General features: G+C 39.7%; 1 protein-coding gene across 4 annotated transcripts in view; it reads right to left on the reverse strand.

Moving 5' to 3' along the window:
• MTOR (mechanistic target of rapamycin kinase) overlaps nucleotides 1-17,851 on the reverse strand; it is a 74,536-nt gene that overhangs the window by 22,306 nt on the left and 34,379 nt on the right. For all 4 annotated transcript variants that reach the window (XM_071448795.1, XM_071448791.1, XM_071448793.1 and 1 more), the window contains exons 29-34: nucleotides 8,706-8,781; nucleotides 6,485-6,624; nucleotides 3,976-4,076; nucleotides 2,657-2,772; nucleotides 1,211-1,288; nucleotides 55-162 (exon numbers count right to left, since the gene is read on the reverse strand). In XM_071448795.1, the coding sequence (XP_071304896.1) occupies nucleotides 55-162; nucleotides 1,211-1,288; nucleotides 2,657-2,772; nucleotides 3,976-4,076; nucleotides 6,485-6,624; nucleotides 8,706-8,781 (619 nt within the window). The remainder of the gene's footprint in view (nucleotides 1-54; nucleotides 163-1,210; nucleotides 1,289-2,656; nucleotides 2,773-3,975; nucleotides 4,077-6,484; nucleotides 6,625-8,705; nucleotides 8,782-17,851) is intronic.

The following is a 17,851-nucleotide window of genomic DNA, read 5'->3' on the forward strand; positions in this document are numbered from 1 at the left end:
AGCTGCTCATGCCAGCCCATCAGCATCTCCATCCTGGCCCTTTCAGGGATGTACCTGCAGCCTTTCCCACCAGATCTGGCGGATGATCTCACGGCGCTCCGGGACAAGTTTGTACTGGATAACCTCTTCCAGCTCTGACAGCATCTGGCAGGATACCATGGCCTGAAGGAAAAAAATCACATTCCATCCCAATCACTGCAGAACAAATCTATCATTAAGGAGCAGTATTTTGGCATCAAAATTTTAAGTACATTGGCTACCCAACAGATAAAGGGCCAACTGTGATATCCTGGTACCTAGATGAGCTGCTGATTCAAACTCACACTACATGTCAATTCTTACTGACATTCCTAAGTGCCAATTCTTATTTCTTTGGAGGTGGTGGACCTCACTTCACTCACTTTTAGTTTGTCCCAAAGCTGCTCCTGCACAGTTGTATTTTTTATCTGACAAAAGCCATTTAGCTTGTGGGCCTACATAGGTCTTATGTTGGAGACAAGCATTACTCTGAAGTTTCATGCAACTTTTAGAGATAGTCTGAGGCAGCAATGAAGGAAGGGAATGAAGGCTGAGTCTTGTGTTTTGTGTTGCTGAAATGGCTCCTGAGGTATTAGAAAGTCTCTTTTTTCCCAGCCCTGCAACTGAAGAAGAAGTCAAGATTTGTTGGTTCTGCTTTTCAAGATTGTTTATTTTCTCTTATCTGTTCCATTCTTTCTCTGACCTGCTGAGATCTGTCTGGCAGGTCAGTTTGTGGCACAGTCCCTGCCCTTGGGGTGGTGTTGGCTTTTTATACTCAGAACTAAGTGTACTCTATTTACAATAATTTTCCAATACCTATCACCTATGTTAGACAGTCTGTCTCTATCCTAAACCAATCAAACAGTGCCACCATCACAGCAGAAGATGGAGGACAAGAAGAAGGAGAAGAAGGACAGGACACACCCAGATTCCTCCATCTTCCCTCTTGAACCCCCATTCTAAATCCCCAAAATTCTACTTTTCCACCCTGTGACAAATTAACTCTCATCCTACTCAAACTCTTGTGGCTTGCACATCCTCACACAAAGTTGCCAGTTTTTTCCAAGGGCTAAAATCCAAGGCCCAGGGGTCTTTGACTCCATGCCAAGCTCTCTGAGCCCCTTGCAGGGTCCCAAGTCCCCCAGGGCAGCCCAGCCAGTCCTGGGTTCTGACAGCTGGGAGCTCCACTCACCCCATAGGCTCGACTGTAGCTCTCTCCTGCCATGGCAGTCAGCTCAGCATCCAGCAGGTCTCTGGCTTTGTCAATGCACTGAAAGAGAAGAAGATATTGCTCACAGGTGGTGGGCTTGATCTAGAGTCAGCTGCTGAGGCTGCTGTTCCATCTCATGAACAAAGCTGGCATTGTTGTCACTTTGCTCTCTCTGAGAAAAGGATCCCATAAATAGAAAGATTGGACAGGAAAACAGTGGCCAGGGCATCTATAAGGGAAGTCAAGGACCTTCATTCATCACCTGCACAGTTTGAAATTTGTCTTCCTAGAAAATCAAAGTTTGCAGTATTTCTAATCCTACTGTGATTGTAGAGACCATCATTAACAACATTTGTAGAGGAAAGGTTCACATTTTAGTGCAAAAGAGTTGGTTACAAAAAAGAGCCTAAAGAAATGTCTCTTGATACCACACAATGAAAGAAAATAGCTTTACTGTTTTACATAACCCAACAGGATTTTATGAATTTTACAGGACAGCAAATTTCATTTCTCATCCTCAAACTAAGACAGGCTCTTCAAGCATGAAATAAATCCTGCTCTAGTTCTAGTCATTATATAATCTCTCACCTATAGCTTTTCCTGTTCAAAATGTTAAAGGTTAATCACAAACTTTACCTTTTTGAATGCCTGGTTAATTTTACTGTGCACATCATCCAAAAATCTATTTATGGATTTTGACAGCACAGATTGAATTACTCCTTTATCTAAGCTGGCAAGCCAGCACAGAATTTTGAGAAATGGGACTTGAGCTTCCTTGGAAAGTAAACAACACGTTTCACATCTACAGAGTCACTCTGCAAATCTCCTCTGTGACAAACAAGCATTACAAATACAATCCTTACAAATACAAATTACTCTGTTTAATTTACAAATACAATCATTACAAATACAAATTACTCTGTTTAATAGACTCATTCCTTGCCTTGGTACCTCGATTTAAGATTTGAGATTTATCAGTGCTAGCAGAAAAATGAAGATTATTGTACATGATATATATGAGCACTTGACTGAAAAAGCTGTAAGAGACAGAAGTGCACAAAAATCCATTAGGAATCTTACAGGTGTCTCAGGCATTCCTGGAAATTTACAGTCAGTGCCTTGTAGAACAGAACCTCTGCTGAGATAATCCTTGTGTCCTGCCTGTCTAGAAAAGAGGCACAGAAGTAAAAGAAGCCAAAAAATGGCAGAGGAATTCTAATGTTCTACAGCACTGGACCACTCCTATTTGTCAATACATTCATTGCTATGTTTCTGGAAATACAAGGTCTAAGATATCCATGGAAAACACATTATTGGGAATTCATAGGTTACAGCCAACTGCTTTACTACAGCCTGTTTTTCCATGAAACTCTGTAGCCTAGAACATCTTCAAGCAAATGTTGGGATACCAATGAAGAGGATAATTACCTGCTGAGCCAGTGAGAAAAGGTCTTGATGCAGTGCCAGTACAGCCCTGTAGAAAGCACCATCGTGGGTGTCCCTGGGGATCATGCAGGTGTATTCTTCCATGCTGTCCCACTGACCTGCAGAGACACAGATATCCTCAGCAACACAACATCCTTCTCTGCCATGGGGGAACAGAACAGGAGTAGCCTTTTGCATTTAAATGTGGTACTTTTGCATTTAAGTCAGCTCTCCAACAGCTTGTCTTTGGTAGGGACACTGTTATATACATAAACATAGCTACAGACAAGAAAAAAAAGCATTTTTCTTCTAGACAAATTGTTATCCTGGTGGAAAAGGTTCTTTCATTCTTTGTGATGAAACAATTAAAATTCTGACACTTCCAGAGCATTTGAATGAATGAATGCCCTGCAAAGCAAAAGATGAATTTTTCTCAGCAAAGGCTGGCAGAGAGCAAGTGATCCATCAGCCTCTCCAGAAAATATCTTGTAACAACACAAATGGACATTTGAACCACTATAGATTTATTCACTTAAGATTGTCTACTCTGCAGACACAACCCCTAAAATGTTCAGCAGATACTGTTCTTGTTCTAAATAAGAGTCTGCCACAAATATGAGAAAGTCTTTTTATCTTATTTCCAGCCTGAGTTCAGTGCAAAGCCAAGCAAAAACAAGAATTTAAGCAACCACTCATCTGCTCAGACCACTCTGTTACTGGAGACCACAATGGGAGACTTGATGTAAATGCAGGTTTTCCAAAGGACTTCAATATGGAATGACACTTGTCACATTCACATTTTCTGAAAAATCTCCACACCCAGGATTTTTCTCCTGGCAAGCTGAGAAGCCTCAGTGAAAAGGAAAACAATCATTATCTCATTGCTGCTCCTGTGTTTTGCTCCTTTGGAATGTGTTTGGAGATTGTTTCATTGGATTCTGCTGTGAGCTGTTTTCACTCTTTGGCCAATCATTGCCAAGCTGTGTTGGGACTCAGGAGAAAGAGTTTTTATTATTATCCTTTTAGCCTGCTGTAAGTATCCTTTCTGTATTCTTTAGTATAGTATAGTTTAGCATTCTTTAACATAATATAGTATAATAAAATAATAAATTAGCCTTCTAAGAACATGGAGTCAGACTCATCATTCCTCCCTGCCACGAGGGTCCCTGCACATACAACAGACACTCACTCCATTTCCCAATGTAAATAATGGGGTTACTTGATGTTGCTGTTTCTTGTGCTCTGTAGTTCTGGAAGAAGTTAAAACCATCTGGGCCTGCACCTCATGGGCTGCTGCAGGCCAGCACAGAAGGATACATTACCTAAGCCCCAAGCAGCAGCAGCAGCCATCCTGGCCATCTTAGCTTGAGTCTCATCATTCACCTGGGTCCACTTCTCACAGCATTGCTGGTGGAGTTGCCCCCTAAGAAGAATCCACAATTTCTGATCAGGAAAAAAGCTTCTTTCAAGAATTCTGCCTCATTGGACAACCATTTCCCACTGATAAGACAACAACCAGCCTCACTGTTATATTATATATATTTATATTTGACTCCTCTGGCCAACTCAACCATGCTCGTTTGATGACAAATATCCTAGCATCAGAAAATAATTTTAAGGTACACCTATGTTTTGAAAATACACATCCAAAGAGAAGTTTGCATTTGTTCCTCAGTGACTGTTAATGCCTGCTTTAAAATTGGACTGAAAATGCCAATTTATAAATACAGAAAAAAAAATTCTCAAGAAAATGAACAAACCACCAAAAAAAGGATGCTTAAAATTTTTGCAAGTGTCAGGAGAAGAAACACAGATCTGGATAGCTTGGGCAGGGCTCCTACTAGCAAACATTCTGAATGAACACATCAAGTCTGAAGACAAAGACTGAAGAAAGAATGTTGCTGTAACCTCAGATGAAGACTTGTCATGGCAGGATCTCGGAGGGCATCTGAGCCTTTCATCTCCAGTGGAGAGGAAGCATCAGGATTTTTTATATTATTTCTTTCAAATCAACTGTGAATGCTGCACTAATAGAAGCAATTACCCTGGGTGTTGCAGTTCCAGGATTTCTCAGGCTGGATACTCTGTAGCAGTGAAACAGCTGCCAACTGTGAGGGAGCACAACTTGCTCTCCCTGGGCTTATCCTCTCCCCTCCCAAAAAGGAAGGTGAGTTAGTCAAACAGAACCAATGGGCTGCCACAGGCAAGACAGTAATTCTGACAGCTTAATGGCCCAGGAGGGGAAAAAAACCCAAAGCAAATGTAAAGCCAAGCCAAACCTAGCAACAGCAGTAAATCAGGAGCTCCTAGATGCTGATAAACACTATGGGTCCTACAGGAATAACTGTATGAGGCTAAGAATGTTTTGGCTGTACTTTAAAAATATCCCAGCAGAGGACTGAAATGGTGATGCTGCACAAAATAATTCTAGATTATCTGCCTTAGCCTGTGAAGCAGACTCCAGCAGCACAGTCAGTCAAGCTGAATGCTACTGAAGAGCATCAGCAGCCAAACTGTGGAATCCTCAGGCTCAGGATGACCTCTCTGGAGTCAGCTGCAGGGCAGCAGACAGCCCTTTGCAAAAGCATTTCTGAATTGTAAAAACACCTGCACAGAGTTGGAGTCCAGCCCCACAAGAGAACTTGGAGACTCTGATTGCTCTCATCACTACAGATTACCAATATATTCATGATATCTAGCACCAACAGAAGAAAATTGTCCTTTTGTTGTTCCACAGATTTGTTGCTGATACATGAATAAGTAGGAGGTTCAGAAAGGACACTTAACACAAATAAACATCCTGCAGGGGGGAAAAACTCTTCAAATCCCTGGTGAGAATACCCAGTTGTATAAAAGCTGACTGAGGAATGCCCAGTTAAGAGGACCTATTTTCCCTCCTAGAAAAGCTACACCCTCTATGTCTCACCCTTGTTTAGAAACAAAAAGAGCAGAAAAATTCTGCCAGAATTAGGTTTCTCAAGCAGTTCTGTTTCCAGCAGTAAAATGACTTTAGTGAAGAGGAATCTCCTCACTGTGGTGCCATCCCCTGGGTTCATGTCAGGACCCATCAGGAGACAGCTTGTCACATGCAAAGTTCAGGAGAAAGGCGGAACCTGGATGAACCCACACCTGCCCCTGGCTAGAACTGCATGCCACAGTGAGCAGGGTGCCTTCTCCAATTACCTTCTTTTAATTAAATAGCCAGAAAAACCAGAAGCCCCCAGTTAAGGAGTAAGCTGTAAGTCACCAGCAGCTAACCCTGTCACAAACACTGACTGGAATCAGTTATGTGTTGACAACAGAAGTTTGACACAGAACTTGAAATACTAAATGTCCACAAAGATGGCTTAAGAAATGCTAGAAAGAACAAGATTAGTAAGGAAAACCTCATCCTTCTACAAGGCATAGGTCTGACACTGAATAAACACAGAAATCTCTCATGTTTTAATCAGAGTTTAAAAAGAAGGGTCACAATGAGCTCTTTTTATGATCCTCTCTGACAAGTTCTGCTCAGTTAATGTTTCCTCTATCTACAATGTCTTTCTCTGTTATAAATGGGGTTGACCTGATGATAAGATTGCAGATTCTCTTCCAGAGACACCTTAACTCACCAGATGACCAATCCCAAAGGGCTTAGAGATGTCATTACCAGTTCTGACTTAGAGATGTCATTACCAATTCTGACTTCAATGAACAAAGTGAAATGCTACACAAATACTCAAAGTAAGTGGGAGTAAATAGGAATTCAGGCAAGAATGTTGTACCTGAATGACAGCATCCAGAGAACACAAAGACACCATTTTCCTTAGTCCTCAGGCATTCCCCTCTTACCATTCACCAAGTGCTTCCAAGCACCGCATCCGTCCCAGCATCAGCTCAGGATCATCTTTGTTTGTGTCCATCTTCTTGTCATAGGCCACCAGAGCATCTTCCCATTCATGAAGCTTTTCATACCAGGTAGCTTGAATTTCCTAAGGGAAGGGAAAAAAAAAAAGTAAAAATAAACAGCAGGATTAATGTTGATCATTCTGTATTAACTACCACAGCTTTTTCTAGAAAATTCTGTGTCTGTGCTGGTCACTTCACCCTTTTATCATTAGAAATAACCTCATGGACTTCTGTGACACAGAGAAGAGCCTTGAGCTAATGTGGAAACTGGAATCCTGGCACTGCTCCACCTGCCCAGAAATGAACTCAGGTTTACCAGAGGGATTAATCCAGCATCACCCCCTGACTCAGTGCCACTGAAACACCACATCAGCAGCTGGTGCTTTTCTTTAGGAGAGGTAGAGTGAGTGGAACAGGAGAAAGGGTAAATCTGTAACATATTCCACTTCCCATTGTTGCACACACCTGCATTCAAACAAGAAAAACAGCCTTGTGTTCAGGAATGGAATGACCAATTAGAAAAAAAGGCCAAACTTTGCATCTGGCTACTGCAAGGCAATTAGTTCATACAGCAGGCACAGTATTGAAGTTATCACACCCTCCACAAGGGAAGGCAATGGTTTGTAACAAAGCCATTAAAAGTTAGCCAAGCAATGATCCATACCAGCTAAACCCTTCTCTTCAGTCCTTCTTTCTGGATTTTGTTTCTCATTTTCAAGAAATAAAATGCCTTAATATATTTCCACGTTTTTCTCTGCCAGTGTTTTTCTGCTCAGTCTTTGGCAGCTCATGTCTTGACATAGGCTGCAGAGCAGATTATTTTCCCAGACCTGTGGGCAGGGTCACTATAAACCACAATTTGCATGCCAGGTCTTCCACTTAGCTCTTTAACTTCTCAGCTAAGTCATATTTCAATTACATCCCTGAAAGTAGAGCTCACAGCTCCTCTTTATTGCTTTTCATTTAATTTCAATTCTGGCAAGCTCTGTGCTTTGAACTACACTCACTGCTAGACTGTTGCTGCTAAAGAGTGAAGTCAGAATTAGGTAATGCAGAACTTTGCTCAATCCACCCAAGGAATTATAAGAAGCTGCAAAGATGTTTTGAAGTCTGTACTTGTCCCAGAAAGGGCTCATTTTCCAGTCTAGGTCAAAACCACACATAATCCTACACCAGAGCATTTCCACCATTTTGTGCTTACACCTGGTTCCCACTTTCTAGTGGTTCCTGCTTAGAGAGGCTGGTCTAGTGTGCTCCAGGGCTGCCTTCCTTTTCCAAATTATCCTAAACCAATTACCACTGCAAAATCATCTTTTTTACCAGTAGAACTATCAGGAGAGCATAGGTGGTTTGGTCTTTGAACACAAATTCAATGACTCATAAAATGAGAAGAAATAATAAAAGGTACATCATTCTGAGAAAGACACACAACAAATATAAAATGGGGTTATTTCATTTTGATGAGGAACTGGTTAACTTGCTATTCTAAATAATACTTGAACACTTTTGAGAGACTTGAGGTTAACTTCCATTAAATCCTTATCTTGAGGGTGTTGATGCAGTTTCTCAAATCCTTTAAGCTTAGAACAAGAACTCACTCTCTCACTCACTCCCTTCCCAGCTTATCCTAACTAAAAGGACTTATATCTTCAATAAAAGGACTTATATCTTCAATAAAAGGACCTATATCTTCAATAAAAGGACCTATATCTTCAATAAAAGGACTTATATCTTCAATGAAAGGACTTATATCTTCAATAAAAGGACTTATATCTTCAATAAAAGTACTTATATCTTCAAGTTGCTGGTTGCTCACAGCTGCATTTTGCACCACCAATGCTGCAAAATTCTCCTCCAAATCAGCTTCTTGCAGTGCAGCCCTCCCTGTACCCAGCATTTGCTGCAGTGCCCACTGACCATCCCTGTAAGCAGCTTTTCTTTAGAACAGAAAAGAACTAAAAAAACAAACAAACAAAAAAAGACTTAAAAAAAACTAAAGAAAGGCCCTATAAAGGCCTTTCTTTATGAACAATGAAATATTCTAAGAAGGGATAGAACCTCAATGTGATTGATTAAGGAAACACACCTCCACCCACCAAAAAACCAAGTCCAGAAAGCATAAAAACACAGGCCAGGAAGAAGTGGATTATCCAGTAGGACTCACCAGCTCCCCAAAGTGCTTCATGGCATATTCCAGCACACCAGCAGCTGCCTCTGGCTGTTGGAGTTTATTGTTAATGCTGGAAAGGGAGGAAAAGAAAGATGATTTAACACACTTGGGGTTGGTAGAAGCTTCTACTTGATAACATCAAGGTCTATCATTCAGAATGAGCAATGGACACTCTTTTTGTTTAGATTTCCACATGAACAATTCAACTACATAAGGCACACAGTGACCATATATTTTCAAAATAATAGGTGCACACATTCTCTGCACATAGTCTGAAGACACAAAAGACACAAAATAGAGATGGTACATATCTGATTATCAATTCTATGTAACAGCCTGCACAGAGAGAAGAATAGCTGCCAATAATTTTAAAGGCATGATTTTTCAAACAGCTCTACTGAAGAGTTTTACAGTAGTAACTTTTTTCCTCCCTATTCTCTTAAACAGACTACTAACTCCTCTGAAAGTCAAAGCAGGGAATTTAATGCTGCAGGAAACAGTCTGTATCATTAAAATAGCTGACAAATGTCACCAGGAAATTACATAAAGTGTGCAACCCTAATTTCAGTTTCACATTTCATACAAAGCCTCTGCACTGGCACTTTTCTTTTGCTGATTTTCAAGAACATGCCAGAAACTGCTGCCATCACAACCAATCCTCAGTCTGTACCAGGGAATCACTTGTGTTGCAAGGCCTGCTGAATTTTATGAAGCACAAGGAAATAGGTTGCTCTTGAACCTGATTCTCTAGTTCCTGATTGTAGAGAACTTTTTAGATAATTAGTTAGTTGAGAAAAGATATTTCGATGTGATACTAATAGATAAAGATAAAAGAAACAAGTTGAGAACTGAGTAACTAGTGTTTAATTACTGACAAAGGTTACAGTGACTTTCTCTGAAACAAGAAGACATGAGAGAAAATCGCTTACTAAAAATGTAGTTATCTTAAATAGAAAAATTAGAAGAATGTAAACATAGAAGCAAAATAATTGTTAGAAAATAGAAGTAAGTGTAGTTGATCTAAGTGCGCTTTAACCAATAATGAACCCAACTTTTGCAATATGTATAAGCTTCATTAACACCAATATAAATATGTGTGAGTTTTCAATAAACTTTGAGATTTACTATTCACGCATATGGTGTGTCGCATTTCTCCCGCCGTTCACGACACCTGATGTACAGCTATTCTCTGAAATCATTTCTAGTTCACATTTGTTTCCTCATGTTACTATCAGAAATGGGGTACTCAGTGAGTAGCACTACTCCTAATCCCCAATTTAATGAGGAAATTAACTTTTTATTAAGCTTCTGCTATTTTATAAAGGTTGTTTATGAACAGCCTCTGGTTCATTGCCTTCCTCTTTCCCTACTGACTCTGGAGAACCAGAAGTGCAAATTGTTCAAAACAACATCACAACACCTGAGCACCTACAACCATCCTACAGCCCAATATTGACATCAGCTGAGGTTTGGAATGGTGTGGGGGTCCCAGTTGTGGGTTCCTCTGGGTCTGGAGTGAAGGCACTGAGACAGGAGTTCATGTTCACACTCAGGTGTTTATTATTTCTTACCAGTAAAACAGTCTCACTGCTGGGAGTTCTGCAGCTTTTCATTAGAAGGCACAAAATGGCCAATAATCTCTTGGTACAAGGGCTTTTCAGACTAAACTGTCCAGTTAAGAGCTGACATCTGGATTATTTTCCCTTTTATAACCCAATAACTGATCCCACAGAGCTGCAATGGGGACTTTTCTGCCCAATTACAAAATGCCACCCAAACCCAAGGAAGATGGAGGAAGAAGCAGCATGAAGAAGAAATCCAGGACAACACCCTGTGCCCTCCATCTTGCTGCCATCCACAACACACTAAAAACCCCAAACCTCAATTTCTCACCCAGTGTCACACCTGCACTGCTCTCTAGAATCTGTTTCACACTTTTGTGGGTTCCAGTCTATCTTGAAGTCTGGGAAACTTTCTCCATGGATGAGGGTCAGAGTCAGTGCTGCCCTGGGGGTCAGGGCAGCCCAGAGCAGACACAGAAATATTCCCAGAGCCCTGGGTTTGCACAGAATGGAAACAGCAAAATTAACAAAACAAAACATGGCAACAGAGAGCAGTGCAAAGAGACTTTCAATGGGTTTTGAATAGGACCACAGACACAGGCAGCTCTCAGAAATGCTCTTTCCTGCCTGCCATCATCAGAATGGCTCCAGGACTTCCCCCTTACAAGAGGGCAGGAGATCAGTAAAGAGAAGCAAATCTAAAGTATTGAAGGGAGTAACACACAGACAAAAAAAAGGGGATTATTTTCAAATGAGTGCTGCATTTCTTCTGTCTCTGGAAGCCTCCTCTCCTGACAAGTAAAGAAGCAAGATCCCAGACATACTCTGGGGACCTGTGCAGGTTAAGGAAAATACTCCTGCATATTGGGCCTTCACTTTGGTTGAACTAAAATCAGATTTAGCCAGACTAAGAATATTCCATAATCACAGCTCAAGATGACAGGCACCCCACAATAGGAAGCACTTACAACAGAGCCATGTCATTTTTTAAACAAAGTAGCCCACACTAACTCCAGCTGCTCTCCCAAGGGAAAGCTTGGCAGCAGCCTCATCAAAGTGATAAATGGCTGCCACATTTCATGACCTGATGACTTAAAGAGCCCTTGGCAGACACATTCCAGCAAGTCAGACTGTTAATTACTTCCAAGTTATCTTTCTTGACAACACTTCCTGGCAAAATTGACCATTTTCTTTTATTATCTGACAATTAGCAATGCTCTCCTGCCACTTCCTGGTGCAATTACTCCTTTTGTTTCTTATTTTCTTGACTGTCCAAAGCAGAATTAACTGTCTCAAATCTATTTATGGTTAGGTTTAAGCAAAGGGAAAGAAAAGATGGGGAGGGAAAGGAGAAAGACTTTGATTTACAAGAATACACAGCAGTAGTTAATAATCATAAATTACTCTCCTGTAACAAATTATCTACACCACAGTGAGCAGTGACAGGTAATTTTGTGGACTAGGATAAGCCTCTGTGAAAAATGTGTATTTTATAATTGGCTTTTTACAAATATTAAAATGAATATGATATGTGTTATGTTAGAAAGTGATGCTGTGTTGATTTTCTTAAGTAGTGTGTTAAATATAGTTTTGGGTTATAACAAAATGTTAAAATAGAAACTGTGCTCTGTAAGATGCTTTCTTTAAAGAAAGGACTCACAGTGAGACAGCAGCCACAGGACACCTGAATCTTTCAGAGAAAGAGAATTTATTGCTCCCTCATCAGAAGAAATGAACTTCTCCCTGCCTTGCTCAGCACTGAAAACACCATTAGGATTCAGAGGAAGAAGCTGACACTGCCCAGACAGAATCCTGTGTTTGGATGGAATTTATGCATCATGGATGAGCTGTATGCATATGCAACAGGCTGTTGCTTTTAAGGGTTAATCCTCTGTTAACGTGGGTCCCTTTTTGGGCTTATTTTGCCCAGAAAGAGGTACCCAGACTGTCCATAACTCTTTGTTTTTATTGTCTCGTATTGTCCTAATCCAAATTGTCCAAATTATTATTACTCTGATTATACTATTATTTTTCTAACCATTTTATTACTATTAAACTTCTAAAATTTTAAAAACAAGTGGCATTTTTCACAGCCTCTGACTGGGATAGGCCTCTCCCAGCAGCTGCTTTTCCCTGTGCTTAGGACCATTTCTGCAAAAGCAGTAAATGCTGGGACTCCCTGCTCCTGTGGCATTCACATTCTCTGAAATAATCCCTTTGCCCAGGATTGTTCTCCTGGGAAGCTGAGAAGCCTCAGAGAAAAGGGAAACAATTCTTATCCCATTTGCTTCTCCTGTGTTGTGCTCACATGTGGAATGTGTTTGGAGATTGTTTACCCACAGGTGATTGTTCCATTGGATTCTGCTGGGAGTTGTTTTCACTCTTTGGCCAATTGGGGCCAAGCTGTGTGGGGACTCTGGAGAGAGTCACAAGTTTTCATTATTATCTTTTTAGCCTTCTGTCTGTATCCTTTCTGTATTCTTTAGTATATTATAGTATTCTTTAATATAACATAGTATCATAAAATAATAAATTAGCTTTTGAGAACATGGAGTCAGACTCATCATTCCTGCCTTCACTGGGGCACCCCACAAACACAATATGCTCCCAGCCTATTTTGTACACACACTATTTTAATCTGGCACATTCAAAACACACATGAAGAAAATAAAACATTCTGTACTTTCCTTCTCTTCCACCTTCCTTCCATGAAGGCACTGCTCCTGTCCCTGCAGACCTGAGCACTCTGTGCTCAGACAGAACCTCCCTAAATGTCAGAACATTCTTCAAAGTACTACAGAGCTGTTTTCTAGCCACCATGCTGGAGACTGAACAGAAACAAAAACACTGCAGAAAAGCATCCAGACATTCAGAAAAGGCCCTGAGGGCTCATATTCCAGCCAGGCAGAGTTGCCAGGGGTTTTTAGCCACAGTGTTGCTGCTGGAAATCAGGGCAGTTTACTGGATTAGAATCGAGGGGATGGATTTCTCCTTCCATCAGGAAAAAGATAATTACAAAACCTCTCTGGATTAAAGGAGAAGGTGGGAAAACATCTCTCAAGATATGAGAGCCAATGCTGTTGGCTAAGCTGCTGGACAGTAACTTAAATATTTGTTTACTCACAGATGTCCTTGCAATTATTCCCAGTTCAGAATAATGTTAAGTTTAATATGAAAGGAAAAGTTCAGTTGTTCTCCATATGCACTGAGGGAAGAACATATTCATCAGGTAATGTTTGTTAAAAAGCTAGAAAAAACTCCATCCCCATCTCCTACTTGAAGGCTTGCCAGGAGGGTATAAAAGAGCATTTTTAGGGCATTTTAGAAGTTTTTAGGTATAGGTTTGGTAGGTCACTGGTAATAGCTCCCAGGAAACACCCAAGTATTCAGCTCTACTGCCTGCTAGGGGCCAGCAGAGCCTTTTAGTACTAATGCTCAAGGAAAAGATGTTAAAATTATGTGTTTTCAATGCTTCCTAAAATATACTGAAGCTATTTCAAGACAGAGCTGTCCCATGCTTGCAAGTGGGAGACCACAGAAATATCAAGACTTCCTAATTCACATCAACTAGACTTTTATACACTTTGAACTAATGCACTAATTTCAGTGCTTAATACCCATTCCATTTCACATTTTATTCATTAAACAATGTGATTAGCAAAACCAACAAAACAACAGAAGGCCCTTATACTTTCCCTCTAAATGAGCATAAATCAGTTGCAAAACTAATTCTTATTACTAAAGTTTGGTCTGAGTTCAGCTCACTGCATAATTAGATTACACAGAACAATACAATTTAAATTTCCCCCCTGTTTATTAAACAGTATCTGTACTGTAGTCACAATCATGTCCAGCCCTGACCTGTTTGGAGCACTTGATCCTGATGAGTGGGATATTAAAATGAGTGGGATATTAAAATGAGTGGGATATTAAAATGTAAACAAGCCTTCTGATGAAAAACATTTTTCAATTGTTATATGTCAGTCTATCCCAACAAAAAGTGACTACCTTGACAAACTTGCTAATATATAGAAATCTTGCTCAAAAAATTTTAAATCTTCAAATTTTATTAATAGTGAAAAGCTACGTAAACCTACTGCTTGATTATTAAGATATCAAAACTGTAGGGGTTACACTGAGCTGGAATCCCAAAAAAGAACAATACTCCAGAGAAATATATTCCTATTGCTTGTATATTTTAAAGGTTATTTAACCAGAAAGCAGAGATGAACTGGGAATCAAAATCCAACCTCACAGCAATGATTAACCTGCATTGGTGATTAACCAGCACCCACCCTGCCACACTCATCAGCATTGGTTGGGAAATGTTAAAATTGGAGAAATCTGCAATTGGCAAACCAAAACCACTACACCAACTTTATTGTGTTCAGTGGGAAGAGAATGCAAATAATGAGCTTTCCTCCCCTACAAAGCCAAGGCATAAATGTGTAATATTTACTAGAAATGTTCTCTTTTATACAGTCCTGGGAGAGTCCCAGTCTTCCATTATCCTTGATATTGACAATATTCTCTGTCACTCAAAATATATTAAATTTTCAAGAACTCAGAAGTAACCAGACTTCCCTCATCTTCCCATAAAAATCAGAAGAAGAAACCCTTTATTTTAATAGAACCTTTTCAAGCAATCCCAACCTTATCCATGAGGGAGCACACACATTTCCTCTTGCCAGAATGCATCCCAAACATAATAAATAAACTTCATTTTTGCAATAAAGCAGCTTGGATGCAGAATCCAGACCAGTAGATAACATCTTATTTTTTTCAGTCTCCTCAAGTTTGCTTAGAAAGATTCTCTAATATGGCAGATTTGAGCAGCCTCAGCCAAGCTTGTTTTTCCTTCTGAGGAATTGCTGAGAGCTGCTTCTAGGATTGGAAGGCACTGCTGCTTTGTGAGACTTGGGGGAACAGATAATCCTCTGGCAAAAGGAGCTGCCTTTGATGGCCATTTCCCTCAGTTTTGTGATTTATTTGTCTTGAGGCATCCCCCAAGCCCTTGACTCAAGAAATCTCAGAAAACCAATGCAGGTCCATCGTGCCACTGAGAAGTATTACCATTCTGGCAACAAATATGTTTGAGCAACTGATAGCAGGAAAGAAATGTTTTTAATAAAGAGTTGTGGTGATTGAGTGCTGCCAGGCCAGAGCAGCCCCTTTGGCTTCCAACAAGGAGACACCACATTGCTCACAGGCATCCAAATTGCCAATCTTCCTATATAAATGCTTGCAAATCAAATAAAAACATTCATCAGTTTTGAAAGAAAAAAAAAAATCAGTGAAAAATGTTACAATAATTTTCTTAGCTAACCCTGCTGCTTAGGCTGCAGCAAAAGGAATCATCTATTATATCACCTATTTTTTATTAGCCAGAAAGCTAATACTTAAGAGTATTAGAGTATTAGAATATCAGTGAAAAATGTTACAATAAATTTCTTAGCTAACCCTGCTGCTTAGGCTGCAAAAGGAATCATCTATTATATCACCTATTTTTTATTAGTCAGAAAGCTAATATTTAAGAGTATTAGAATATCAGTGAAAAATGTTACAATAATTTTCTTAGCTAACCCTGCTGCTTAGGCTGCAGCAAAAGGAATCACCTATTATATCACCTATTTTTTATTAGCCAGAAAGCTAATATTTAAGAGTATTAGAATATCAGTGAAAAATGTTACAATAATTTTCTTAGCTAACCCTGCTGCTTAGGCTGCAGCAAAAGGAATCACCTATTATATCACCTATTTTTTATTAGCCAGAAAGCTAATATTTAAGAGTATTAGAGTATTAGAATATCAGTGAAAAATGTTACAATAAATTTCTTAGCTAACCCTGCTGCTTAGGCTGCAAAAGGAATCATCTATTATATCACCTATTTTTTATTAGTCAGAAAGCTAATATTTAAGAGTATTAGAATATCAGTGAAAAATGTTACAATAAATTTCTTAGCTAACCCTGCTGCTTAGGCTGCAGCAAAAGGAATCACCTATTATATCACCTATTTTTTATTAGCCAGAAAGCTAATATTTAAGAGTATTAGAGTATTAGAATATTTATTTAAGAGTATTAGAGTATTAGAATATTTAGAGTAAATTTAAGATTTACTCTAAAATCTACTGTTTATGTAACTATGGATATATCAATTAGAAAGCAGAGAAGAAAAAATTGCTAAGTAGGATATTTAGCAAAAAAAGGTGAAACACAGAGCCAGTCTTTGTGTATTGGTTATGCAAAGAGGGGATGCCTTAAATAAAAAAGAAATCACAAATCCCAAAAGAAAGCAGAAATAGCAGTGTTTTGTTTCTTATCAAACCCTCTCTCCTGTTCCACCTGTCCCATATAATTTCATAGATTTACAACACCATCCTTGTTTAAAATAAAACCACAAATGGTTTTATTGGACCATAAAACTATGGCAGAGTAAATGTTGGAGCATTTATGAGCATCTCCAAAGCCAAAGGTGAACAGTTTCCCACTTCTGGGAGGGAAAAGCAGCATTTCAGAGCTCCAGCACAGTGTGGACTCCATCATGGGCCAGCTGAGAGCTGATGAGAGCCTTTGCCACCTCAGCAAGCAGCAGGAATTCCAGATTTAAGCATTTGCCAGATGCATATGAAAGGTTTGCAAGGAATGGCTACCAAATAAACAGCCACAGGGCACTGAGCTTTTTTCTTCTTGTCTCAGCTTTGCATCCACCTGCCAGAACAGCTTCCCAGAGGAGGCAATCATTTATTTAAACTCACCTCTCATTTAATCTGGCCCTCCAGGGACAGGAGCAAACTGGTTCTAATCAAGTAATAATGATATATTTGAATTTAGTAACATCAATCAACATTATAAACTCATGGCATATACAAATTGAAACCATGATCAGCCTCAGTTCTCCCAAGCACTTCAGAAATACATCATGAATGAAGTCAAAAAGGATTTGTCTCATGTTCTTGACTTTATGAGCTTGTGTTTTTAAGCTATCATGTACCACAGTATTTCCACATACAAAATAGAATGGAGGAAAGCTAGGGTGATGGATTTCAGGCCAAATGAGGCTCAATTTCTCCATCCCTACTGGGGAAAGGAAAGAACAGGACCCACTCAGTAATCATGGAATTGATTTCTCCCCAGCCATGCCCCAAACTTTACCTCTTTACAAAATGTACCAGGATCCTGAATTTCAATCATAAGTAGAACAGTACAGAACTGCAAAACAGCTTTTGGCAGCTCCAACTACTGACCTAACCTGAGAATTCCTACCCTGCATCTCTAGCTATTGCTACCTCAGTGACCATATTCAGCTCTCCATGAAACTGGGAAAGATCCATCTTTCAAATATTCATAAAGAAATCAAATTCCACTAAAGCTGATGTCTCTGCCAAGGGATGTCTCTGCCCAAATCTCTTTGAATGTTTGCTCTAAAATAATGACAGATGGGAAGGTTTGTGCTTTTCCATTCCTGCACAATATGTCTGTTGTCACCCTCTTACACAGAACAAAGTATTCTCTTTTAAAACAGGTAAATCAAAGTACCTGGAAGAAAGATGGTTTGCATTTGGATATACAAATTAGAAG

The sequence above is a fragment of the Agelaius tricolor genome, unplaced genomic scaffold (genome assembly GCF_023055355.1).
Source record: "Agelaius tricolor isolate 1412-34295 unplaced genomic scaffold, bAgeTri1.0.p SCAF_28, whole genome shotgun sequence".
NCBI lineage: Eukaryota > Metazoa > Chordata > Aves > Passeriformes > Icteridae > Agelaius > Agelaius tricolor.